Genomic DNA, 27,892 nt, shown 5'->3' on the forward strand with positions numbered 1-27,892 from the left:
TAAATCTTAAAGCTTGACTGATGAGGAATACAAAAAAAAATATAAGAAATCTTTAGTTGATGTGTCCTAATCTCAAAATTACGGAAGAAACTGGAAAAAAATGGGAATTTGATCCAAAATTCATAAATATAACTCATTTACAGCAAGAAATTTCAACTATTAAACATAATTTACGGTTTTTTTAGAGGATTCAACATACTTACAAGTAATATAATCTAAAAGTACGAAATTTCTGGTTATAATGCCAGAAACCTTATATCTTCTAGAGCAAAAATAGTTCCTAACAAATTTTTGTTGCAGTCTGATGATTGAGAATAAGGTAAAAATATATTATTTAATTAAAATTGTCAAATCCTAACCTAAAAATAACATAAGTAATATTTAAAAAATGAATAATTTAGTGTAAAATCATGAAAATTAAATTATATTCGTAATTAACTTTATGTAACAGACACGATATACTCTTGATTTAAACTATTCAACACAATTAAATGTAGGATAAACTTAAAGTCCGATAAATTAAGTTATAAGCGTCAGAAACTTAATATCTCACTAAGAAACAGCGGTAAGTGAAAAATTCTTGTTGGAGCTCAACGCTTACCAAATTAAAAATGTAGAGAAAATAGCAGGTGTTTTAGACAGTCAAATTCTAATCTTTCTTTTATTGCTTAAACTCAAAAAATTATATATTCAGAAAAAAATGATTAGAATTGCTCTGTTACCTCAGTAAATTACATTTATTAAATATAGTTTACTATCATTACAAAGTAAGTGATAACATTCAACGTAACTTTATCTGAAAGAAAGAGATTTTTAGTTGAAACCACGAGAATCCCTATAATTTGAGAAAAAAGACACCTTGTTAGAGTTAATATATAACTAGTATGATAGCTATACTTGAATGCATGTGACTATTATTTAGCCTTTTTTCAAATCTAGAGAGAAAAAAAGCAATTATCCCAGTTTCCACTGTTTTAGAGCTCGTAGTAAATGTTCTTTAAGATCTTACTTTCTAGAACTATATTCCTATATTTCTATCTTTTATTGTATGCTTGTGTATAATCGTGTTCTAGATTGTAAAAAACATTATTATCTCAGTATATTGATCCAGAAGGCAAAGATTAACCAGTAATTTATTATGCTTACAGTATCTTGAATCATTCAGGCATGAAAAAAAGTTATTTTTCTCCAAAGTCACCACTGGCAAAACAGTTCTAAATCTCTTTGACTTTGAAATAGCATTGGATACTATAAATGATAATCAAGTTTAAATTGCTCTAGCCTTCAGTATATCAAATTTTTACCTATATTCACCTCAATAAGGATTGGTAGAAACATTTTAGTAGCGTTACCAACTTTTCCTCTTTGAGAAAATTACGTGTGTTTGTAACATCTCTAGTCATAACACAAAAATCTGGTATTAAAGTTATTTCAATACATCGCAGTCTAAATATTCCTCAAAAAATACTAGGAATAAATCCATTAAAAAATAAACTTAAATTTATGAATAAAAAACATTGTTTCAACAACTACAAGAACTAAAATTTTGTTTTTAAAGTTTTTTATACTTAAAAAATCTTCAAGTGGTATGCACCAGTGTAGATTCTTCTGGTAACCTCTAAAAATAATGAAATATTAAATTAAATGTATGAATACATGCAATATTATCGACATATTTTTACGATCAGCTGTAAGATTTTTTACTAACATATTTTCGTGCAATACATAATAACTTACAGTGAAAATTTCCGAAGTACAAGCTAACCTGAATCTAACCATAAATTATTTAAAAATAGAATAAAAACAATCCTACTGAGGAGTGTAATTAACTGTAACACTCTAGCTTAGTGTTCACGAAATAAAGATTAAACATCAAAAAAAGCTAAAATTGGCTATAGCATCTAAATTTTATTTATTTAGTTATGTGTTTATTCTTGCTTTTAAAGTTGTATGGAACAGGTAAGTTATTTTAGAAATTAGAACTTCTTAATGAAATATGTCCATGAAACAATCTCACATGCATTTTACAGTGATAAATAAAAATCCCTTTACATTTCTTTACTGCAACATGATGCTTACGTTACCTTAAAATATTGGACACTAAGAAACCTTAACTAACAACAAATGAGTAGTAAAGTTTACTATATTTTAACATATAGCACGGGCTTTAAAAATTTGATAATCGTTGTAGAATACTGGTATAGAAAAGGATAAACAACATACTATATTATGTAGTAAAATATAAAGTATTTTTAACCTCTAAGACTAGTGATCTTATACCTATTTGTGTCTGCTTCTTGAGTTTTATCCAAGTTTTTTTTTACGTTGAATGGAATGCTACAGTCTTGATTGATTAATACCGTTTCATCAATAGTATATCACGCACCCAGTTCATAAGCAGATAAAATGAAATTTAGGGCATTTCTGAACCTTCAAACGTGGTGCGTATACTGTTTTTTGGCAAGAACTTTTGTGCGAGTATGCAGAAAATTTTTTTTTTTTTTTAAATACGAGAAAAATGGATAAAAATATTAAAGACGAAATTATCAATATTCTGTTATTCTATGAATTTCTTACTCCATTTCTGTAAATATTGTTTTTTTTTGTTTTTATTAATGTATTTTTTTAGAAGGTCTTTGGATACATTATCTTTTATACACTACACTAGTATCTTTTATGAAGATCTGGTAATATTTTTTTAGTCAATGTGCCTTGAAATCTTAAAATTTTTAAGCCTTCATAAAATCTGATTTCTTTCCTCTTTCTAAAATCCCCCAAGTTTTTTGGAATATACTTAAAGTCAGAATCTAAAACATCTAGTTTAAGATTTATAAAACATCGGAAATTTAAAAATCTGTCAACCTTCAATTTTTAATACTTCCTGTGGATTCTGGCTCGTGTAGTTTCTTTCTTTATGCACTGACATTCATGTTTTATCTGAGATAAAAAAAATAGGCAATTTCATTTTTTCGTAAATCCTGCTTGGCTCACGATAAACATGGTGTAAGTAAGCATGGTGTTACTTTAATTGATATTTGTCAAAGTTTCACTTTGAATACGTTCTTCAGCATATGGCTTTATTTAACGTCTTATCTTTCCGGTGGAAAGTATATTAAATTCTATGACACAAAAAAGTATTTTATACGTCATGTTTACTACCAACATCCTACAATGATTCTTAAAAACAGTGTGACAGTGTATGTGGATATGTATTTCTTTCGTATGTCTGGCTTTCTTTCTACCTATTACTTAAAGGTTATGTAAGGACGATACCACTATAGTGAAACTTACAGAGATTCGTATTGAGTACATTGAAATACGTATAAATCATTCCATAATCAGGCTTCATAAGAAACTTGTTATAATTACATGTGTGTTTTCTGCTTAATCTATTTATAAAAATTTACTCAGGACTATAACCTTGTTTTAAAAAAAAATCTATACTCAAACACTATAACTCTTTCGTTGTGAAATATCTTGCTTTAATATTAGAACAATATTATTTTAAAACTTTCTTACCCTGCTAAGTATTTTTGACTGGTTATAGCCAGCGTTGATTTATCGTGTGTATCACGCACATACCCTGTGACTAAAGAACTGAAGTGCCCCGCAACGGCAGCGTTAGCTAGTGTTAGCGCGAAAACTTTTAAAAGTTACTACTGTAATGATAACGTAATTAGAAATATACGATAAAAATCGTTTAACAATTATATCCATGTAATACTTAAGAAATACAATTTTTTACTTACTACGCATCACTTACGTTTACTCACCATGCTCACGCGCGCCTATAGATGTTTAACATCAAAAAAATTGATTTCCTAACTTTATTATGCTTTATGCGATTTTTTAAGTACAAAAACTGACTATCAACTGATAAACAAATTTTAATTAGTTTTTATTAGACACTTTCTATTGGCTATCTCAAAAAATATATACGAGTTTGTTGTAGTTTAACAAATCAATTTTTAAATTTAAATTATGACAAAATTCCATACAATGTTAGCAAAAATAATTTGTTGAACTTTAGTATAATAATTTTTAAAAATTAAAAACAAATAGGTCATGTTACGAGAACTGGTGTCATTTAAAGCATGAAATAGACAAACTTCTAAATCAAGTTCTTAATTAAAAAAAAATTTTTTATTACGTTTGCAAACAAAATAAGTTTGGATTTCTTAGACCCTGCTGGATCTGTACGAGAAAAACTGTGTAAAAAGGTGCTTATTAGGAACTGTGACATTAAACGTATAAGCTAGGATTTAAACTACTGTTAAAGTTGGTAGGAAACTGGGCAGTGATTTACAGTGGGCAAGACAGTTTGGTAGCCAATGTAACGAACAATTAAAAAAATTTTTTTTAAACATATTATATGTATTTATAACTTATTTTCTCGCCCTCCTATGGCATAGTCTCGTTGATCAGTCCTTCAACATTTTACCTTTGGGTCCTATAGTTAGAGTAGCAGCTGGACCACTATTTTCAGGAATAGCTCAGAGCTTGTATCTGGTGAGGGTAAATTTAGGAGTGTAAGTCAAAGAGATGTGAAAGCTTTAAATTTACTGTGGTGATCCGTATACTGTAGTATCCCCTTGAGTTAAGTAACTTTTAGTGTACGAGGCCAGTCAGTACTAAGATTTCTCAAAGTAATCTTTAGAAATGTGACGATCTACGTTCCTACTCTGTTTTTAAAACAGAAATTTAAGGGACGCAACTTCTGCATAGTCTTGAGCCACATAGTCATTCAAAGAAAAATAGCCATGAAGTGTATAAAAAAAATTACTATTTCATAAAATGATAAAAATAGAAATGATAGAAAAATTGCATACACTTAGCAGCAATGAATGCTTGAAAAACTAAGAGTAACGTAAAATAATGATTCATATAAATAGTGTGTGCAACCTTACGTTGTATGTTATCCCTTTGAATAATTCGGAATTTTGACCTTTCGTATTTTTTAAACTCTTTATTATGATCTGTTCTGAATCATAATTTTTTTCAATATTCTAAATTGTGAACCATTCTTCATAATTGATTTACTTAAAAGTAAGTTCGTGTAATTAAATTTCTATAACTTATAACTATAAGATTAAAATTTTTTTTTTTTCGAAAAAAAAACAGAATTTCTTTGATTGCACTTACCGTAAAAATTTTTTTTTCTTAAATATAAGCCTTCTAAAAATAAGTATTGTGAATAAAAAACTTCGAAATTATAGCATTTCTGTCAAAATACTTGTTTAAATAATAATTTTTTTAATTTCAATTAAATATAAATTATAATAACATATTGTTTTAGATATACATACAAAAATAAAGATTATCTTCAAGAAAGTGTTCTGACACTTGACATTTCTATAAAATTTTTATCTTTATTATACATTGTTACATAACGATTAATGTCATATAAGTTTGTTTTCAGCTTCAAACCAAAAACTGTGGACTACAGTCTCACGCTCCTTCACCGGCTGCGGGACAGCAGATTGTCCAACTATTTGTTTGTTTAAAAAATGAAGGAAGAAAAAGAGAGTTGAATATAATATCCAGGTTAACTTACCTTTCTTTCCACTAGAAACTAATACTGGCAACTCTGCTTTAATCATTAATTCAGATGACCAATTCGGATGACTTGTACTTCTTCTTTTCGTTGGATTTATAATTATTTATTTTATAATAACTTAAATTCTTTTTCTAATGAGTTTTGTATCACTTTATTTTATGTTACTTGTATACATATAAAAAGAAACAGAGAAAACACGGAACGTCTGGTCAATCTTTTAATATTAGTTATTAACGTCTGCACTTGATGAGCAGCAGCGAGCTACTAACTAAAACGCTGCACAAAGAAATGCACCTTGCACGAAGTTTTAGTTTAAACTTCTTCATCTTACTTGCTATGGGGTCGGTACTTGCTGACTTCATGTGTTTAGGCTTTATGGCTCGCTTCAGTTGTCACTTGACACTTCCAAGAGCCACGAAGTACACAGTCAGCTTTGTTAGGCGACGACTCTCGTTGAGTATGACTCTGTGAAGAGTCTTAAAATTTTATCATTGGAAATGAAATATAACAGGATAAAATAGAATAAAAATAAAAATTCATTAATTTACGCAAGTCTTCACCTAATAGCCCCCCCTTCTTAAAACTATTACCGTCCTCGGTGAATATATATATATATATCATTTTATTTGTTTTTTTTTCTTTTTTTTTTTTGTTATACTTTCATCTTATAAGTAAACATTTATGAGTTACATAACATAAACATATTACAATAATCCTTATAGTAATGTAATAAAGTAGTAATTTACAGAATTATTACATTTGTTTATTCGGGACTGAGAGTAAGGAAAGGAATGGACTCGTGAATATTACGTCTTCTTCTTCTCCTCGGCCCCTGGTATTGGTTGTTAATTACTAGTCTATTAAGTATATCGTGATTTGCTGACACTCCCATCTCAACGCATAGTTTATAGTGTCAGTCGTATTTTACCAAGTTGATATTTTCCGGGGATGATGGGCAGATCTTTTTTGATTTCATTTGTGTTTTGCACACAAGACTATGGACTTCAAGGTGGCATTTGTATATTTAATTTCCACACGATGAATGTGTTACTATTTCACGGTTTTTTTGCGAGTCTTTGTGGGAGTAATTCGCCCCGTACATTTTGAGTCCTTTGAGGGCCCTTTCCGTAGATTCTTCGTTACAGTATGTAGCGAAGCTTAGGTATACCTGTCTTCCATCGTCGCGTATGACATCTAATGTGTAGTAGTTTAAATGGCTCAAAGGGCCAACGGTCATTAACAACTGGGTGTATTTATCCGGATTCATAATGGCCGGTACCTTAGATACTATTTTTCGCGGAAGTGAGTCATTGTCTTTTGGATCGTTATTTATTTTGATCGTGTTTTCTGTTTTTGGTTCTTTTGTGATTACATTTTTTTGGTTGCCAAGTTATGCAATACACTACTTTCTGGCGCATGTTTTCTGCCCACTCAGCGGATCCATACGTTACAAGAACGGGAATAATATCTTCCCGTGTTTGTTTTTTGGTTAAAAAATAAATATCTTCTATTGGATATTTGTTTTCAAAAAATTCAATAATATTGTTTGTATTAATAGGTTTTTTAATAATAACGCTTATTTAAGTCCCAGTACGATTTACTCTTACAAATCGTAATATTGGACTCAGCTCTTCTTCATTAACTTTTTTAGGGATTTTGACTTTCGTCGCTGACTCTACATTCTTAGTTGGTGCTTCGATGTTTCGTGAAGATGATTTGTCTTCTATTTCAATGGTTGTTGTGTCATTTAAGGTTGCTGCAGAAACTGTCGCATCACATGGTTGGTAATATTCAGCCTCGAAGCTGGTGTATGGGGCCGAACATGGCTGTTCTTTTAATGATAACATCGGACCAAATTTGTTAAGCGATGTTTCCAATTGGCGCTTATCAATTGGTTCTTCGGTCATTATGTTTAACCAACGTGCATTTTCCGATATATTGTGGACCTTGACTTGTCTTTTATTTGGCAAGGGGACAGGTGCCGTTGACTTTGCCCAATTTCTCTCGTCTGATACATTCAACAATGAGACAAATAGCTCCTGTAGCGTTGGCGCTGCATTTAGGTTATCAGCCGCTATCGCTGACTCCCGTGGTGAAAGGAATGCCACTTCGTAACTTGAGTACCCCATAGCACAGGGTTCCCGTTCGATGGACCTCACTATCCCGAAGTTTTCTAGAATTTTTTTCAGCATCAGCCTACTATTATCCCCCTGCAACAGTGTGCTAAGCTGGGATCCATCAGCCATTGCTTCTCTATATTAGCGTTTTGTTTGTCCATTGTGTGTGTAATTCTGCAAGCGTAAATATGATGAATGTGGTGAGGATCATGACTTGATACTGTACATGTGTGAGTGTTCTTGTAGTGTAATTCGTGTTGTTATTGTTCGTAAGTGATGTATGGAATGCAGATACGAGAATAAAATTGTAATACGATTAAATAAGTAGTTTTTATACATGCTAAAGCTTAATATTACAAAAGAGGAAAAAAAAAATTTTGACAATAGAGTAACATGCAACTAAAAAAGAAAACAACATGCGCTTTCAAATTTAAAGCCTAATTATTATTGTTTTTATAATTATTATATTCATTTATTTATATTTATATTTATTTTTGGATTTATATATATCTCTCTTTTTTTTTTTTTTTAATTAATTAATAATAAACTTACTTCATGTAAATCCTAAATAAAAAATTAAACAATAAAGTGAAGTTAAGAAGAAGAAATACGTGAAAAAAAAAATTGATTTTACGAAGCTTAAAGTTAAAATCTTAGAACTAAGTGATGTGTATTCAACGTAGAAGGTGGCTAGTTAAATAGTAGGGTTCAATATTATTGGGTTCATTTTTAGCTACTTTCAATCTTTTCTCGTAGATCAGTGGTTTTGGTAAGGATTGACTTCGTTTCTGTAGTTTATGTACAGCGTTGTCTTCTGCAAGTAATCACATGTCTGTGGTAAGTCATTAACTCAACTTGTTGTTGACATAATGGGTGAGTCAATTTTCAGATCATTTTGTATTTTGTACTCCTTTTAATTGGTTCAGCAGATTTCGTGCGATATTCGGGTTCATCGTTCTGCAATGCTAAAATAGCGCTTTTAGGATCCATGTATTTTACATATCCTTGAGATAATCTTCCCCGCCGATCTCTAACGGCATAACAATATTCTAGGGTGCCAAATTAAGAGAAATGACTAAAGAAATCTCTTTCCCTGTTCGTTTCTTCTATATCCCATGGCAGAAGACACATAAGTCTTTTTGGATCAATGTTTGGTGTATCATTGTCGTTTCTTGATGGTGTTAGTGTAGAGTTATTTTCTGCTTGACAAACAGTGGATTTCATCTTAAAAGGGAAAAGTGTTTGAACTTTTTCTCCTGTATTTAGTGTTTCATCAGTTACTTTAGTAAATGAATCACTATTGTATTTGACGGTTACAGTTCGATGTTCATAACTATGTTAATCCATAAGTATGTGCATTTCCTTAATATTTCCTTTATTTTCTAATTGTTTGATAACTTCATGTAAAGGTTGGTTTATGTTGACTCTAGTCTTTATTGTTATTTTGTATTCGGAGATCATTGTTTTACCTGGAAGGAAAATAGTATCAAATTACTATTGATCTATAAGTCAATTTCCAGTTTTTGGGGTGTATGGCGTGGAAGTATCAAACTCCGAGTCTTCATTATAAGTCTAGCTTTAGATGATTTAGGTATTTTTTGTTTGTCTTCAATTTCAACACACAGTTCAGTTGGTTCGTGTTCATTCGGTTCTTGTTTTATGGTTACTCGGAGTTCTGCGTTCAGTGGGTTGATGGTACGTTTTATAAATTTTTCCGAGACACTACGTTTCATAATCTTCTTGAACAGCTTCTTGATTTGCTGATGAGTATTGCTATAATAATCATAATAATAATAGCTTCAACGACATTTCGTATTAAAGAAAAAAAAAGTTTGTTTTTCCTCCAACTTCCGGGTCCATATTTTCTTCATTTGATTTATTATATTTTGTACACTTTATTCTTGATCTGTCCATGCTTGTTCATTAAAGTTGAATTCTCGAATCGATTTTATAGCGTCATGAAAGTCATCAGTGTCTTTTAAGGGTTCATGTAGTACTGTTTAGTTTAAGTTCACTTCTACCTAATAGATATATTGTATTTGAGTGATAATCTTATGTTCACTGGTTAAGGTTAATCTGTGAGTTTTTCCCGTACATCCATAATTCATTCGTAGAAGACCTATACCTTTTACTCTTTCTTGTTGATCCATTTTATTAGGACAGATAATGTTCAATTGGTCTTCATTGGATGTTTAGAATAACCATTAACTATCAGCTGGTAAATAAATCCATGGGCTTTCGGTTTTCGGCGTAAACAAGATTTCACAGTATTTAAATACTTCTGGTCCAGGTCGTAATAACACAAGAATTTCACATTCATTCACAGAATAGGGTTCCTTCAGCGGTTCCATAGCCGAGCATATATAACCATATACCGTCTTATCACATTGGTTAAATGGAACTTCGTTTAGTCATAAATACGAATTATGGTCTGCTGCTACTGCTACGTAAGAGTACGAAGGTTTTATGTAGGCAGATCCATTTTGTCCAGATTGGGGTATCATGACTGGATGTAGTCTATAAAGATTGTAAGGGGTTCGATCTACGAGTGGCAAATGTAATATAACCATGGTTCTATTTTCTAGATGTACAACATCTAATTGACTTAGGGTACTTATTTCGCCAGCATAAAGATTTTCTATTGGTGCTACAAATTCTAGATTTCCCGCAAGGTTCTTTACATCCTGGGCTACTGTTCTAAATATATTTGGAGAAAATAGCTTTGGATGTGCTTGACCTCTTTGTAAATCATGCAAGATGTCAATCAGTTCTTCATGGGATCGAATAATGTGATCTAGGGTAGCCTCAGTTCTTCTAAGGTATGCTGACAAATGAATCAGATATCTGTCAAGAGTAAAATCCTGTCCTGAAGTCAATATATCAGCAACTTGTTATAAAATAGGCTTATGGCGTTTCGTGGTATTGTATAGTTCTTTGAATGCGGCTGCAAAAATATGGCTATTTTGTTCATACAATTTAATATATTCTATTTAATTGCTATTCAAATTGTTGATGTTAGTGTTTATAACGTTAATATCATCTTCTGAGACTAAGCCGTAAAGTCCTTTAGCAATGCTCCCAATAATTCCAAAAGGTGTCAGTCTTTTTGCTCATATGCTGGGGGTGGAATAATTTTATCTCCCGCATGGATTCCCGCAGTATTTATTATGTTTAATAGTGTTGCTTTGAGGTTTATCAATCACTTTATTTTTAAATTTAAGAGGTCCATTTCCATATAGCAAGTGCAATTAAAATAACCTAACTGTACAATACAATATCGAAAAGTTTTGTTTAATCCTTGAGTAGGTGTTAGTTCCAATACGAATTTATTAACATCCAGCCATATCACAATCTTCCAATCGGCTCTCTTAATTTTTGTTATACCGATTTGTTCGTAGTATATTCCAGGGTTTGTTTCAAGTGGTTCTATGCTATAGTTGCCATGATTAGCATAGTTTAAATCTGCGCGGCCTTCGAACGCTATTGTCATTAAGATGTCCAATATAATCTGCATCGTTGTATTATTTTTTTTTTCCTCTGGAAGACATGTCAAATATGTTTCTTACAAGATATTATTATCAGGGAACTAGTTTTTATTTATCTGTATGTTTGCGTATGGTTTCACCATTGGTTTTTTTAAGTTACACATTATTTCCCTCTAAAACTGTTCTAACCTTTAGGGGTTCATTATGAAAGCGATCAAATTTATGGGAACGCACTTCTTTCTTTACCCAAAAATAATCATCTGGTTTAACATTTAGAGGCTTCAATTTTTTATCATATCTTATTTTCGCTTGTACTTTCATCTTAATTTGTTGATTTCCTGCCACAATTTGCATTTCTTAAAGTCGCCTTATAAGATCATGTAAATATAGTGGGTATGTTCGTCATCTTTTATCTTTAGGTATCTTCAAGGGCAACCTTGCTACTCTGCCAAATACTAGTTCATAAGGCGTAAAATTTGTAGCTGCATGTACACTCGTGTTGTACGTGAAAGCTGCAAATTTTGCTAAGTTGTCCCAGTCATCATATGTTTCATAGTAAGTTCGTATAAAGTCAGCTAGGGCAGCATGACTTTGCTCTAGTGGAATGTTTGTTTGAGGGTGGTATGCTAATGTAGTTAGATAATTAGTTTTGAGAATTTTTATGAGTTGTTCCAATAAATTAGACATAAATGTAGCATGTTTATTTGATAGAATTGCTATAGGCGCACCATAAACTAATATTAGATTTTGTACGAGTGCATTGGCAAGAATGCTTGATTTTGAATCTGGTACAGGGACTAATATAATATATTTAGTCTAATTACACTGTATGGTCAGCAAATGGCAATTACCATTTGGTGTTATTCTTAATTTACCAACGGTATCGATGGAAACCTTATCGAAAGCTTCAATAGATGTATCTGTAAGTACCAAGGGTTCTCTTGTTTTAAGTCGTTCAATTTTTTTCTCTTGACACTTTCTGCATTAACGTACATAATTAAGGATATCATTTCTCATTCCAAGCCAATAAAACCGTTCTCTTATTTTCCGGTAAGTTTGGTTTATTTTCTTATGTCCTCCAACAGGGCTGTCATGTAATGTTTGTATTATTTCATTACGTTCTTGGATTTTCGGATAATCAACCTTACCGTAACAGACAGTAATTTGTATGGGTGTCTTATCAAAAATTGTTAATAACATTTCTGTTATCAATCCAGGTTCTAATTTGTCTGTAAGATCTCCCCTTTTTGGAATTCGGAAGGTTCTAAGATTTCGTCTCAACAAAATTTTTTTTAACGATTTAAAAGCTTTTGTAAGAATTTCTGAAGATACTAAATCGGTCAACGTTTCATTAATAACGTCTGACGGTATATTATGTCCTCCATAAGGTGTTATTAAAATTTGGCCAACTCTTGGTTTCTTCGATTTCAAATAGCTAAAGTCCAGTGCACCAATCGATCTCAACAGCCTTGAGACAGATGTGACTGGTTGACAATCCTTGCTAATAAAATGAACTATATTGTCTCTTTTGTATGTAAGGCAATATCTGGTGGTAATGACATTCTTTAGTAGCTTAGCTCTATTTTTGTTCTTATAATTATAAGTACTACTGCTACTATCACTAAGACTTTCACACACTTTTCCGTGCTGTTGTTTGTATCGATTGATGGGTTGAAAAGAGTTTAAGTCTAATAGTAACATAAAATCAGTTGCAATAGTTCGATTCATTGATTTATTTTTATTGCAGTTTATTTGTTCGTTGTTTTTATTCAAGTAATCCAGGATTTCTTCTGTTATTTGTTGCAAGTCCGGCGCTTTAGATCGTCTGCTTTTTGCAGTAGCAAAAGTACTCGTTTGCGTCGGTGTGCTAGAACTTAAGGGTGTATTTTCCTGAATACGTGAAGTAATTGATAATTTTTCACTTGTCCTATATTTTCTTAAAATTTCTTTTTCATCGAATAGGGGTTCAAGACTTAGTGTACGTCTTGATATATCCGCAATTCTTTCATCTAATACAGAATCATCGAAATTAACATAGGTGTCTATTTCGGTTAATATGTCTTGAATTTTGGGGTCCGGTTTATCTCCATCAGAAAATTTAGTTACTGAAAAAAGATCAGCCTGTTCGGGCTCATCATCGTTGTTAGACTTGACCAAATATTCTTGAAGGCTTTAGTTAAATCTCTTTGGTAACTCTTTTATTTCTTGATAAGTAACTTCATTAGTATTATTTGTCGTAGTTTTAGGTTGGTCTTCAAAAACGTCATCATTTAAACTTTTGCTAAGTGAAATTGGTGTAACGAAAATTTCAGTATTTGTCATGTCTGAGTCTGAATCAGTATCCGTATTTGAAACTATTTCTGTTTCAGTCAGTTCTTGCCGTAATCCACTTCGTTTAGGGTCATATACTGGTATTTGAGTATCTTCTCTTGACGAATCTTCAGTATCGCTTAGATGATTTTTGGAAAACAAATTTGTTTTTGACGATGCACCAAGGTTAATTATATCTCTTACTAGTAATTGTGGCATTTCCTTATTTTTGGAACTATTATGTTTTATTTCTTTAGTTTCTGAATTCGTATCGCTAGCGTGTGATGTTGAGGCTACTAATTCTGAAAACTTCACTTTTAATGAGCTAGAATCTTTTGATGTGTTTTTAGTGACATTTTTTAGTATATTCAGTTGAAATGTAGATGATTCTGTGGCTGTGGAAATGTTTTTGTTCGGGTTCTTTGAGAAATCACACTATGTTCTAATTTCAGCCGTTTTTTGTTTGTTTTTGAACCAAGGGGTCATCCAGGACCCTTGATCAACTTAGGTACATCTGGTTCTGATTTGGTCATGCTTCTTGGTTTTATTACTCCTATTATTTCCTTCGAAGTTGTTGGCAATGCTTTAGGTTTGATCGTCGTTAATTTCGGTGCTCTTACAATTCCTTTCCTCAGACTTTGTAATTCTGTTTTCTTCTTTTCCTCTATTTTCTTTCGACCCATCATCATAACTCTTAGTAATGTCAATCCATTGTTTATATTATTTTCTGCATAAAGAAATGGTCCTACTGGGTTTCTAGATAATGCATCAGCGTTGGTATTGAGTCTCCCTGGTTTGTATTTAAAAGTGTATTCATAATCGCTGAATGGAAACATCTAGCGCATCAAACGCTGACCTGGGTCTTTTTTTGTATGCATCCAATTCAATGGCTCATGATCAGCTACGAGAACGAATTTATTTCCTAATAAATGCGAACGAAAGTGATGCAGTGCATATAGTGCGCCTAGACATTTCTTTTCAGTCGTGGAATAATTTATTTCGGCTGTATTTAAAGTTCTTAAAAGGTAAGCGACAGGATGGTCAAACCCATATTTTTCTTGACTTAATACCGCTCCAATTGCATAGTCAGATGCATCTGTTGTTAACTTGAATGATTTACTAAAGTCGGGGAATCGTAAAATAGGCTCTTGGCATAGGTGATCCTTTAGTATTTGAAAACTCTTTTCCTGCACTTCGGTCCATTCAAATTTTCCTCCCTTTTTTCATAAATCTGATAATGCTTTAGCTATTATTGAAAAATCTTTAATAAAGCGTCTATAGTATCCTGCTAGTCGAAAAAACTGTCTAATATTTTTCATAGTTATTGGTTGGGAAAATTCTCTAACGGCTTGTATTTTTTTAGGGTCCGGCTCAATTTCTCGTTGACTCACTATATGCCCAAGAAATATTACTTTTTTTCGCAAGAATTCATTTTTATCTGGTTGGAGTACCATACTCACTGATCTTAACCGATCGAAAAATAACCTAACTTTACGATCGTGATCTACTAGATATTTTGCGTAAATAATAATATCATCTAAATACACTAGCTTTTTAGCATTCAATAAGCCTCTTAATATGAGATCCATTAGTCGTTGGAACGTGGCAGATGCGTTTTTCAGGCCTTCGAGCATTTGTCCATATTGGTAATGTCCATGAGGTGTCGTAAATTCTGTTTTATACTTATCACGTTCGTCCATGGGAATTTGTTGGAATTCACTTGTCAAATCGAAAACTGAAAAATATACGGCTCCTCCCAACTGGTCCATAATATCTGCGATATTAGGCAATGGATATGCATCACCAATGGTCTTTTTATTAAGTTCTCAGGAATCAATTACTACCCTCCATCTTGGGTTTTCATGGCTATCAGATTTTGTAGGGATAATCTAAAGAGGTGAATCATACGGTGATGACGAAGGTTCGATTATTCCATCGTTAAGTTTTTTTGCTACGTGTTCCTCTAAAACTTTTCTATGTACTGCTGAGTGACGATATTGCTTAGTGTTGATAGAGATGTTATTTTCCATCGGGATTTTCTGTGCGACGAGGTTAGTACAAGGTAAAGTGTCTCGTGGTAACAAGAAGATTTCTGAGAATTCAGAAATCAATTGATATATTTGGTTTCGTTCTTCCAAGTTTAAATGACGGATGCGCACAAGTCCTTTTAGGTCGTTTATTCTATCTCATTTATTTTCAACAATTGGTCTTTCATGTTCGCTGCTAGTATCGGGATCCAGTTTAGGTGCAATGTATTCGAAAGGTAGGATTTCTCTTGGGTCCATTTTAATCGTAATATCATACTTATTAGTATTTATTGCCATAATATTACATTAACCGTTCTCATTTTTTGCTATTTCTTCTCCCAAATATGATTCATCACACCCTACATCTATTTATGGTAAGTATCCTTCAGTTAAATTAGTATTAATTAAATTAATTCTTACTATTTGACGTGTTCGAGCCTTAATCGTATATTAAGTTGCTTTACTGGTATTTTTTTGTTCCTCATTAGGGCAATGTTCTACACTAGGAGTATTTTTATTCTGTTCAATGGCATGGGGTTGGAGTATATCTTGGTCGACTAATTCATCATTTTTACTGTACATCTCACTTTCATCAGTTTTATTATCAGTGGCCTTCATAAGATTTTCACCTCTTTCTGATAATATCAATTTGTCAAACTCATCTTGAAAATAAAAATCAGCTTTTATGTCTCCAAATTTTTCGTATTTAGGTATATTTGACCTTTTAGGTGGGCCTACGATGTATTCGTCAGAAAATTTCTGTTGGTTAATCTTATCTTCAAGGCATTCTGTCTCTTTGTTAGTTTCAAGGGTTGTAGCTAAAATTTGATTTTCCTGTGCTTGTTTTTTGAGTTTTATGGTTTTTTTTCATCTCTTTTCAATTGCTCTATTTCCTCAAGAGTTTTTAAGAAAGGGATGGGGTTCATTACGTCATCATCTAGTACTATAGCATCATGATAATATGATAATGTGGCTTGTCACTCCTTACAAAAGTTTCGACCCAATAAACCGTCATCTTTGATCGGAAAATCGTTAGGGATCACATAAAAAATTGTAGATTTTCCTTGTAGGGTCATATATGTCGTTCCTTTAGTTAAAACTTAGTGAGGTGTGATTCCAGTAAGGTTAATAATTTCACTATTCTCTACTCGTGAATATGGGTACAACTGATTTAATTTAATCAGATTTGTGGCGGCGCCATTATCGAGCATGAGTGTTATAAAGTGATTTTTCCCTTCTGGGATTGATAACCTTATGTTTGTAGGCTCGTCGTCTACGCCAAGTCCCTGGCAGGTACCAATGTGGACGGTTTCAATTCTGTTGCTATTTTTATTACCTGCACTAAAATATTCGGTGTAGGGGTTGAATTCTGCTTTTGGGGGCTCACCTTCGAACGACGATTGGGGTGAGCCACCTGAGAGTTTAAATGATGCGGCAAACGGTCGTCTCCTGGTTGGTATTGATTTTGAAAGTTCTGATTCTGTTAGTTAGGATGAAAACTTTGTTGATTATAACTATTATAATTATTATTTCGGGGGTACCTATTATAATTCTGACCTCTGCCTTGGTATCCTTGATTATTACCTGGATTAAAATTAGCATTCCTTTGAGTGTAATAATTATTAGGATTTTCGTTATTATATTGTCCGAAATTATTCTGATAATAATTAGAGTTTCTCGATTGATTTTGAAAATTCCAATTTCTTCAATAATTCTGATTATTTTTACAGTAATTCTGTCCATTATTTTGGTGCCAATGTTGTCTATTATAATTTTAATAACTATTATACTGCCTATCAGCGTGATTATTCTCATTATCGATCTGTTGTTTATTAACTTGTGCCACTTGATGTGATGAGAATAGCTAATCGGGATACCTATTCTGCTGTTGACATAAGTTCCAAGTGTATGCGGCCTAAGGGTCCAGCTGTCAGGAAGTTGTGCCCCTGCCAGTATTACATGCTAACGACGTCGCTCCAGGCGGGAGCTTGCGAATGCGCCTCCTCGCGTTCCCCGTGGACGCGATCATCGTTAAAACTGTTGCCGATCGGTTGGCACTGGAATGACTGATCAAGATTCGGGACAGTTGATGATCGTGACAGAAGAGTTCGTCCCGGTTCAGGCACAACGCTCATGCTACTCGAAAAAATTTACCTTTGAACGGCATGAGCGATATGCCTGACACGACCAACGGGCACGTAAATTTTTCTAAGTCAGACCCCTGGCATGTCTCGCTGAGCGCAGGTGGTAGTTCTTCCGATTCCCCTAGTACTAGCAAGCGGCTGAAAACCCCTTACGGTGGTGACCAGCCTGGAACGGGGAGCAGTGTCAGCCTTTCGGAGTATACCGCTGTGCGCTTCTCTGTGCATCGATTACCCTTCTGTTGATATGAGTTGTTTAAATTATTTTTAAAGTCACTACAAGGTAGTCCTTGATATCACGTATTCGGAATTATACCCGCTCTCATTCGGCTCTCCAATCTCAACGCGTAATCGAAGGCGTCGGCTAGAGAAGCAGGTTCTTTCGCATCTACCTGCTGGCTTATCATAGGTGCTAGTCCTTTTATGAACATGTCTAACGCCATGTCTTTTATAGGGGTCATCATATGCGCGTTGTATGCATTACCTTTATTTTCTATCAAGGCTTTTTCAGCACCGCTTAGCAGTAGGTTTACATAATCATAACATTCACCAACCGATTAGCCTTGTCGTTGGCGCCCTTTCTGTAGCTGAGTTTGATAGTAAGCAACGGTTTTTTCTGTTGCATATCTTTTTTTTAAAAGGGTTATAAATGCTTCGAGGTTTTTGAAATCTTGGCCACTTACGCTTATGCGTACGGCACCTCGTAGATTCTGCAATACTGCTCTTTTATATAAATCTTTTTGATCATCTCTGACCCAGCTTCCTCCATTTCTTACATCTTGTATATATCTTCAGTGGAATATTTTTCCCATCGAATAAAGGGATGGATTTAATTGCATGCTGAAATGAGAAGTTGGCATTGAGAGACTCCATCAGCGCTTCGGCTACTGTAATATCGGCATCATCGTTTCCATTGACCATTTTCTTAGTTGTATTATACCTTACGTGTGTTTTTTTTTCTTTCTTACACTTTTTTTTTATTTCTTATTCTTTTTTTTTTCATTCCATTTCATTTTTTTTCTATTCTTCATGTGTGCAATACTAACAAAAAGGAATGATACCACTATTTTGTTTTGTTTATTTGTTTTGGAAAAATATTCTAGTAAATTCTTGACATTTATCGCAAAAGACGTAAGTAATAAAGAAATAATTGTATGTATTTATGTATATATATAAGTTTGCTTGAATTTTTGTAGGTATACGATAAGTGTACTTTGTGAATGCCCAAAAACTAAAGTGAGAGAGTGTAATCGAGCGCGCTTATATGATATCATCTGCTTTAAGCAAGGGAGTATATGGCCCAGGGATTTCTAATTAGACATGTGTAGCTATATATACAGATTGATACGCGAGCATCAGGTAGTGCGTGGTGTAATATTGAAGGGCTCTTTCTGTACGAGAGTATCCGACTTACTTAACACTTTTTTCTCTTTAAGCAAGAATGGGCTCGTCGGTCACGGTTGAAATTCCGTGTTAATAATTTTTTTATATATTCTAATGTATATGAGTAATCTTCTACCTATGCGTTTGTGTGTTCTTAAGTGCTTTTAAGAAACTCTTTTTCCGCAAAAGCAATTAATTGATCAAATTATGTATTTAATAGAATTTTAAAATTATCGCATTTCCGCTGAACATTAATTTCTAAATTATAAAAATAATTTTTCTAAAACATACTTACTACTTGTTTTTCGATTTTTTTGTTTTTTAATAAATTACTGTTTAATGTATCTCAGTTATAGTAATTTTGTAACTGATTATTAATAAAATCTAATTTTTTTCCTAGAACGATCTTCTCTTATAAGCTCTTGCTTAAACAATTTCCTACCACTTCTATTACCTTTTTTATTACTCGCAAAATTATTTGTTGGCGGTTTTATGAAATATTATTTTATAAACAATGGTGGGTATATAAGTGAAATCATTTATTATATTGAATCTTTACTCCGTTTTTTGAGAATTCTTCTTCTACTAACACTATTACGTTCAAATATGTCTGTGTATTTGTATTTGTTATTTTGATAGACCGCTTCAAGTAGCAGATCTAGGGTAAAGAGTGTCCGCTATTTCAGCAGGACTCATGGGGATGAGCCGCTCTGGTTAGCAGATTCAGGGTAGGAAGAAAGACCGCTCTGGTTAGCAGATCTTGGGTATAGAATGTCCGCTATTTAAGCAGAACAAGAGGGATGAACCGCTCTGGTTAGCAGATTCAGAGTAGGAACAGTGTATTTGTTCTGTCTTGTAAGCGTGTAGTATAAGAGGTCACTATTTATGTATTTTTCTATTATTATTTAAAACACAATATCATCTTATTGTATATTTATTTTTTTGTTATTTTAAGGACAGTTAACTCTTTTTTTTCCGTTTATTTATTATTGTAGTATTATATTTATTATTTTCTTTATTTACTTTATTTATATATTTTTTTTAATTTTATTATTTTTTTTTTAGTTATAACGAAATGCCGCATATACCATGCTATCCGCAAAAGCAAAGCATATACGCGTCCGTGCACAGTGTACTATATGGGGTATTACGCGTCATTTATAACCATGCTTCATTGGTGTTTCGTGTTTCTTAAGAGATTAATGTCATTTAAGTTCATTTTCAGCTTCAAACCCAAAACTGTGGACTACAGTCTCACGCTCCTTCACAGGCTGTGGGATAGCAGATAGTCCAACTATTTGTTTGTCTGAAAACAGAAAGAAGAAGTAGAGAGTTGAATTTAATATCTAGGTTAACTTACATTTCTTTCCACTAGAAACTAATACTGGCAACTCTGCTTTAATTATTAATTCAGATGACCAATTCGAATGACTTGTCCTTCTTATTTTCGTTGAATTTATAATTGTTTATTTTATAATAACTTAAATTCTTTTTTAATAAGTTTTGTATCACTTTATTTTATGTTACTTGTATACATATAAAAAGAAATAGAAAAAATACGGAACGTCTGGTCAATTTTTTAATAATAGTTATTAACATCTGCATTTGATGAGCAGCAGTGAGCTTCTAACTAAAACGCCGCGCAAAGAAATGCACCTTGCACGAAGTTTTAGTTAAAACTCCTTCGTCTTACTTGCTATGGGGCCGGTACTGGCTGACTTCATGTGTTTAGGCTTCATGGCTCGCCTCGGTTATCACTTGACACTTCCAAGAGCCACGAAGTACACAGTCAGCTTTGTTAGGCGACGACTCTCGTTGAGTATGACTCTGTAAAGAGTCTTAAAATTGTATCATTGGGAATGAAATATAACAGGATAAAATAGAATAAAAATAAAAATTTATTAATTTACGCAAGTCGTCACCTAACATACATTCTAAAAAATGACTGGTTCGAAGTTATAACTTTTCGGAAAAAAGACACCCACCCCAATCTCCCAACATTAATACGTGCTGTTTAACGTCAACTTAATGTTCCATTATGTCCAGGAAACTGCACGCTGTAATCGTAGATACTAAAATGTATCCATACCAATTTTTTTATGTGACAGAAATGCTTGCAATTGCTGACACATTTACTAGCAATGAGATGCATAATCAACACAATGACCATTTTTGAACTCTCGAAAATCCTTGACTCACGTGCAAGATGATTTTTCAATATCGCTAAAGTACGAATTTTTGAACAGGAATAACTGATTATTTGGTTGTAGGTACTCTTACATTTACTATTTTCTTGTTTTACTTGTTTTCTGATACAGAAATCTTCGTAACGCTCTAAAAACCAGATACTCATGTAATGTATTATAGAGACATTTTCTGGTTACATGTCTTTCATTATTTTAATGATAAAATGTCGATTAGAAGGAAAAATTGTAACTGTAAGAATCAATTACTTTGAATTCAATAAAAACAATGTGTTCAAGTTGTTGATTGTTGATTTTTTTTATTTAAAAGGTCATAAGGACTATAAAAGTTAAATGATCTATTTACTACTGACTCAGTAAACTAAAGTCGTAGTACTATAATTACTTTTCAGATTTTTTCTGTCTTAAAATATCTACTTCATTCTACATGTAAATAATTAATGTTAAAAAAATTGTACATAATGAAGTTAATAAAATAACGTACGAGTTTGCAAAGGCTTTAATTTACAACGCCAGCTAAAGGTGAGAGCAGTGAGGACGTTACCAAAAAGGCTTTTTTAATTGAAATGTGCAAACTATTTTGCCACCTAACAACCCACAATAAAGCAGCATGGGCACTTTTTTTAAATGAGAAAACAAGAAAAAGTATTTTTAACACACACAGTTATAAGAAGATAGTTATTCATAAAATTAGACGTACATGTCAAAATTATAAGAAAATTACAAATTCGTATTTTATACATTAAAAAGAAAAAAAAATGTAAATTGGTCCCGTTTTCTTGTTTCCTCAACTTATAGGTGCAACTAATCTAGATTCCTTAAGAAACGAGTTTTCCAAATTATAAGAGGACGTTTCGCTCTCAAGACAGCTAAGTACAATATACCAGCATAATGATGCCCCAGCTCATTTTACTACAAATTTTAGGATGTAACAAAGCTGCAGTAAAAAAAAACTTTACAAAACAGCTGCTAACAACGCTGAAGACTACAAACACAGACTATTTTAAGATTTTAAAAAGGTGTGAGAGAAAAAGGAATAACACAAAAGCTAGTCAACAATATTGTGCAAATATTTTACTAATATTAGATTTTCAATTTTAAAAAGTAAAGTATCAGCGCTAAATAAAAGCACTCGACACGCTTTTTTTTCTAATTCTATTAGAGAATGAAATTATTAAAAAAACCTCATTCCTATCATGTTAAAATACATTTTTTAACGTAAGAGTTTTGCTGAATAACTACACTTGATGTCCATAATCTTGTTGCTTTTATTTTCAATTTGTAATGTGATACCAATGTTTACAAAAAAGGATCCATGCGTGATCTTTTAGCATTCTTCAACTTTTATTTTTTAACAAATAAAAGAATATAAATAAATGTATATTGGTTGTAGTAAGCGACATCTACTGTACGGTGTAGATACAACTTGTACGCGACACAGTGAGAGCAAAAATGGATAAGGTGGCATCAGGTAGATGAACCATGGCCATTGTCGTATACACACGTTTGCGTCGTGGCTCTCTCAGTGTCGTGAGAGTATCCAGAAGAATCGCTGTTAATCTTTATTCGTTATTTTGAATAAAGAAATACGCAAGTTAATCCTTTCTCTTTGTTGTATTTGTTACTTTACCATACATTTATTTTCTTAACATAAGAGCCGAGTCTATGGTTGCAGTGTCGTTTGATTTTGATTTTCATTTTCATGATTGTTTTCGGAGGCCGTGAACTTCAATGATAAAAGACACGTTTATGGATAAAATGAAAAAGTTTAGAAAAAGTATTAACCCAGCAGAAGAATTTTGAGAAAATTATTTAAAAGAGCAATTACTGATACATTAAAAGTAAAAAGATTTGTTTTTAAAGAAATAGAAAAATCTGGAAAAGGAAAAAAAGCAAAGACGGTGGACGATATAAAATTACTAGTTTTTGATGATAAAGATTGCAGTATTTGGAAGAAAATAATTTTTATATTTTTAAAGTTAAAAATACATGATAAGATGGCAATAAAAGAAAAACAGTTAACGGATAAAGAAGAAGAATTGCAAGAAAAAGACTTTAAATCAAGGAATTATATATGTATTGTGAAATCTCGAATAAACCGTTTGAATTTATCAAGGTTAAATTGAGAATTGGCCGCAAAAATAGTGAATAAGTTCTATAAAATGTATTTGAAAGAATCTGTAAGGAGCATATTAAATACATTGAGATTTAAAAAAAAATTTTAAGAATCAAGTGTGGTTTTCACGGAAATTTAAAAACTAATAAGTTGAAAAGTGCAGGTGCAACGGTGAGTAAAAAAAAACTTAGTTATATGTTAAGAACTTTGCCAAGTTCATTAAATTATACTGGTGATATGATTGACGTTTTTAAAAGCATCAGACCAGACAGTAGCATTCGTTAAACGTAAAATCAAAATGATTGAAGTTAAAGAGAGAGAAGAACGAAGTAACAAAGCTACAAGTGTGTTCAAGTCAAAGAGAAAAAATTACACAGCTGTTTCAAGTGTGGCAACATGGGACAACTCCAGGTTCAGTGTACAAGTACAAATATGCGTCAAGGTGAAAATTCTGGGAAACCTCGAGGTGGTGCACAGCAACGAGAAGGTGGGCGTCAAATGCAACAAAAAATAACAGGCGTAAGGCAGCAAGGAACCGCGTGTCAGCAGCAATAGCATTGATAGCACCATGGTGGCGCGGTGGAGGAGCTGCAAGAGAGAATTTGTCAATTATCTTCAGGGTGGCAGAAACAGTTGCGTCAAGGCCAGGATCAGCGCAACGAAAATATAGGTTATGGTCAGAAAAATAGTTTTTGTACTGAAGTAACAAAAGATTTGAAAGAAAATTTGCATGTTGAGAACAATAATAATATTTGCGATAATAGTATTAAATAGCTATTAGACAGCAGGTGCTCTGATCATATAGTAAAAATAATGAGTATTAATATTGAATACATTGATTTACAAGTACCAGTTAGTGTAAAAGTAGGATATGGTCAATTTTTAGAGGCAGCAAAAGTAGCAAATATTAAAGTATTTTTTAATAACTGAAATCAAGAAGTAAAATTAAATAATGTTTTATATGCTAAAAAAATCGATCGAAATTTAATAAACTATGGTAAAAATACAAATAATTCAAGAATTATTTTAAAAGATGACACTTTTAGAATGATAATAAATTTGAAGACCAAATTGTAGTTACATAGAAGAGAAATAATTAATTATTTTTGAGATGATTCAGTAATAAGAAAAGAATCGAATTTGACAAATGCGTTTGAAAAATTAATGACAAGAAAAAAAACTTTTACAAAAAATAAGGTCATGTCTATTTTAATTTTTTAAGAACAACATGTAACACAAAATTACAAGATGGATAACGAGAAAATATTAAGTCTGGCTATTTTTAATGTAAATTTGTAGTGAAAACAAAATGCATGTTTTTTCTTTTGAGGATAATAGAAAAAGGGCAATGGGAATGTTGGAAGTAATTCATATTCATTTGAATGGGCTACATAGTAAAACGGGTTATAATGGAAAGAAATATTTTTTGACTTTGATTGATGATTCTAGCGAGATAATTAAGGTTTTTATAATTAAATCAAAGGGTTAGGCTTATGATTGTTTCATCGAAATTTTAAAATTGATTAATAAGATAGTTTGAGACTTGAAACTAAATTAAATAATAAAATAAAGTCTGAGATGAGGGCTTAAGAACCTAGAGGTTATGAAGTAAACACCAAGAACGTTTGGAAATTAAATAAAACTTCTTATGGTTTAAAAGAAAGTTCAAGACTATGGTATGAATGTTTCAATACATATATTAAAGAGTTAGGACTTGTAAAAAGTGAAAATGATTGTTGTTTATGTGTATTTACGGACGAAAAAAAATGTTTATTTATTTCGTTTGTTAATGACTTATTAATTTGTAGAAAAAATGCAGTTTAACTTAATTGTATTAAAAGATTGTTGTTACAATGATTTCAAATAAATTAATTATTTAGAAGAAGTAAAAACATATTTAGGGATAAATAATGATTATAATTAACTTTTATTGTAATTAATTTAAGATTATATTTACTTTGTGTAGTAGTATTAAAAAGATCTCAATCCCATTACATTTCAGCATACTAATGTGAGACAACTTATACAATTTTTAAATAATATAAATGATCGAGAAGCATTACTTGTTGACGGATTTTTGTTGTAAAAATAAATTTTGTGTTCTTAAACGTATAGAACTAAATAAACTTTACATGAAAATTTTTAAAACTTTTTTGTTTTGCTATTTTAATTCAACATGCATTAATCAAAATGCAAAATAAACCCTGTACGATACTTCCTCACCATATTTCACAATTTCTTTCTTCAATAAAACAATGAAAAAAGAATTATTATTATTACAACTATGAAATATACAATAAATTAAACAAAACTGCATAAAATAAAATTTGATGATGTTATTATGTCTTTAAGATAATGCTTCCTTACATTCTCTAATTCGAGTAGAGAAAAAATTTTCCTAATTTTTGTTTGAATCTAATAGTTTTTAAAAAAACTTTATTTTATGTATAAACTTATGTTGTAGGAATTTATGTAATTTATCTGAGTACTGTATAAATAAGGGAATCATATTATCTTTCTTGCTGTACTCTAAGCCCAGATTAATGTGTTAAAGAGGAAAAGATTATTTACAACTTTGTTATGATAATAACAATAAATTCATTAGACCCTAGCAGGAATTTACAATTGTAACAAAATGGAAGAAAAAGTTAACATGTGTGATAATACGCCGTAACCCGTAAGAAAACATAAGAAGATGTAAGTTAATATTATTCTCATGGAATTTAGACGTTTCTTACATTTTATTATGTTGTGTTACGTTTTCTTAGATTTTCGTTACGTTTTAATATGATTTACCCCATACTAATAATTTTTCATAATAATTACTCAACTTTTTTTGTTAAAAGTAATTTTTATTCAAAAAAATAAGGAATTGTGTCTAAAAGTTATTAATTATAAGAAAATACAAGACAGTGTAATAAACTGCCAAAAACTGTAAGCTGTTATAAAATATTACACATGACAACATTTCCTTACGTTTTCATAGAGTTTATCACAGTTGCTTTTTCACGAGATTCGAGTGCCTTTTTAGAATCATAATAGTAAACGTTACGAGTCGTAAGGTAATATATTAAGTTGTAGTCAACTGTAAGTAAATGTAACAAAACGTAACAAACTGTAACTGTGGTACAAAATTTAACCAAACCTTACATTACATCACAGAAAGTTACGGTTTGTCAAGTTTTCTTGCATTATTTTTTTCTGTTGGCAAACTTTTAAATATGGACTAATTTTCCCTTGGAATGCAAAGTATATGTAAAGTATAAGTAACATACGTGAACGAAAAGTAGTTGCAAAATTAATTACTAGATTTATTGTTGTAAACATAAGTTTTAGTTGTACCTTATAAAGACGTAAATTCTTTTCCAAGTGTTTAATTCACTCTGACCAAGTGGCTAAGACACTCGACCATGAGTCCTTCGGACCAGGTTCAAATCCCCTAACTAGAGCAAAGACGTGTTTTTTTTTTACTACTTATATTGGCTTTTCTAAATGCTTTTAAGCAGAAAAAATTCTAAATTACATGGGTGACAGTTTATACTTTTTTATTTTTTTGTTGCCGAAAATCTTGCTTAATATCGTGTAGGATATCATGTAGACTATCGTGCAAGAAATGTTACACCATATCATGTAAGATTTTGTGTAGGCTATTTTGTAAGATATCATGTAGGATATCTTGCATGATATCGCTCTGAAATTTCGTTACGGGCAATAATGTTGGTTGAGTAAAACTTGAAGGAAAGCAAATGACATTATACCAACGCAGTCTGTAGATATCTTTTAACATCCAAAAAAAGTTAGCTTTCTATGATGGTACGTAAAGCGTGAAATATGCAGTTAGTTTTACTGTTAGTAAGTGCCTTTTTATCCCATGTGAATTAATGCTGGGATTCTGGTATTATACCTCTCAAAAGTTTGATTAATTTAAGTAAGAACTGTTTGTTGCGTCTGCTTAACCATACATATATAGCAACACTGAGAGCCAAACACCGAGCAGACGCACCGTCTGGATGCACTATATAAGTACTAGTCACTGGCTTTCTCGCAGGTTTCTAACTTTTTTCATGGGTGGAGACGCTACATGTCATTTTCAAAGGAAATAGTTTTTTTTTTAATTACTTATATAATACCACTGTTTAAACAAAACCTTATTCAAACTTTAACTTAATGAAATTTTAAGAGATCCACAGCTCCACTGAATATTCACACTTGAAGCGCGTAATCTTCTCGACTTCTATCAATTTTTTTGTACAGGTAATGAAATTCAAAAATAATTTCAGTCTACTCTTTTTACAAAAATTTTAGAAGTAATAGAATCACACTGAATAAACTCGCTACAGGCGTATAATCTTCTCGCTTTGTTTTCTTAAAATTTATGACACAGTGCTTATGTTTAAAAAATTTTAATCTAGCTGTCACATAGTTAAATAAAAAAGTTAAAGAGGTGCTTAGCATGAATGTCAATGTTTCACGTTATCTTCTTGCTTTTTTTCAACTTTTGTTGTACTCAAGATTTTAAGACAATTTGAAACCTCCTTTATTTATATTTATC

General features: G+C 31.8%; 1 protein-coding gene across 3 annotated transcripts in view; it reads right to left on the reverse strand.

Moving 5' to 3' along the window:
- The window catches only part of Galphao (G protein alpha o subunit), a 526,726-nt gene that overhangs the window by 320,173 nt on the left and 178,661 nt on the right, over positions 1–27,892 (reverse strand). Inside the window, exon 4 of one of the 3 annotated variants that reach the window (XM_089594134.1) lies at positions 20,808–20,829. The exons of the other annotated variants lie outside the window; for them this stretch is intronic. Within the exon in view, the coding sequence (XP_089450260.1) occupies positions 20,808–20,829 (22 nt within the window). The remainder of the gene's footprint in view (positions 1–20,807; positions 20,830–27,892) is intronic. 3 annotated transcript variants of the gene reach the window in all.

Source organism: Copidosoma floridanum, unplaced genomic scaffold (assembly GCF_036245765.1).
Source record: "Copidosoma floridanum isolate Cflo_tuat_1 unplaced genomic scaffold, Cflo_Japanese_pri ptg000021l, whole genome shotgun sequence".
NCBI lineage: Eukaryota > Metazoa > Arthropoda > Insecta > Hymenoptera > Encyrtidae > Copidosoma > Copidosoma floridanum.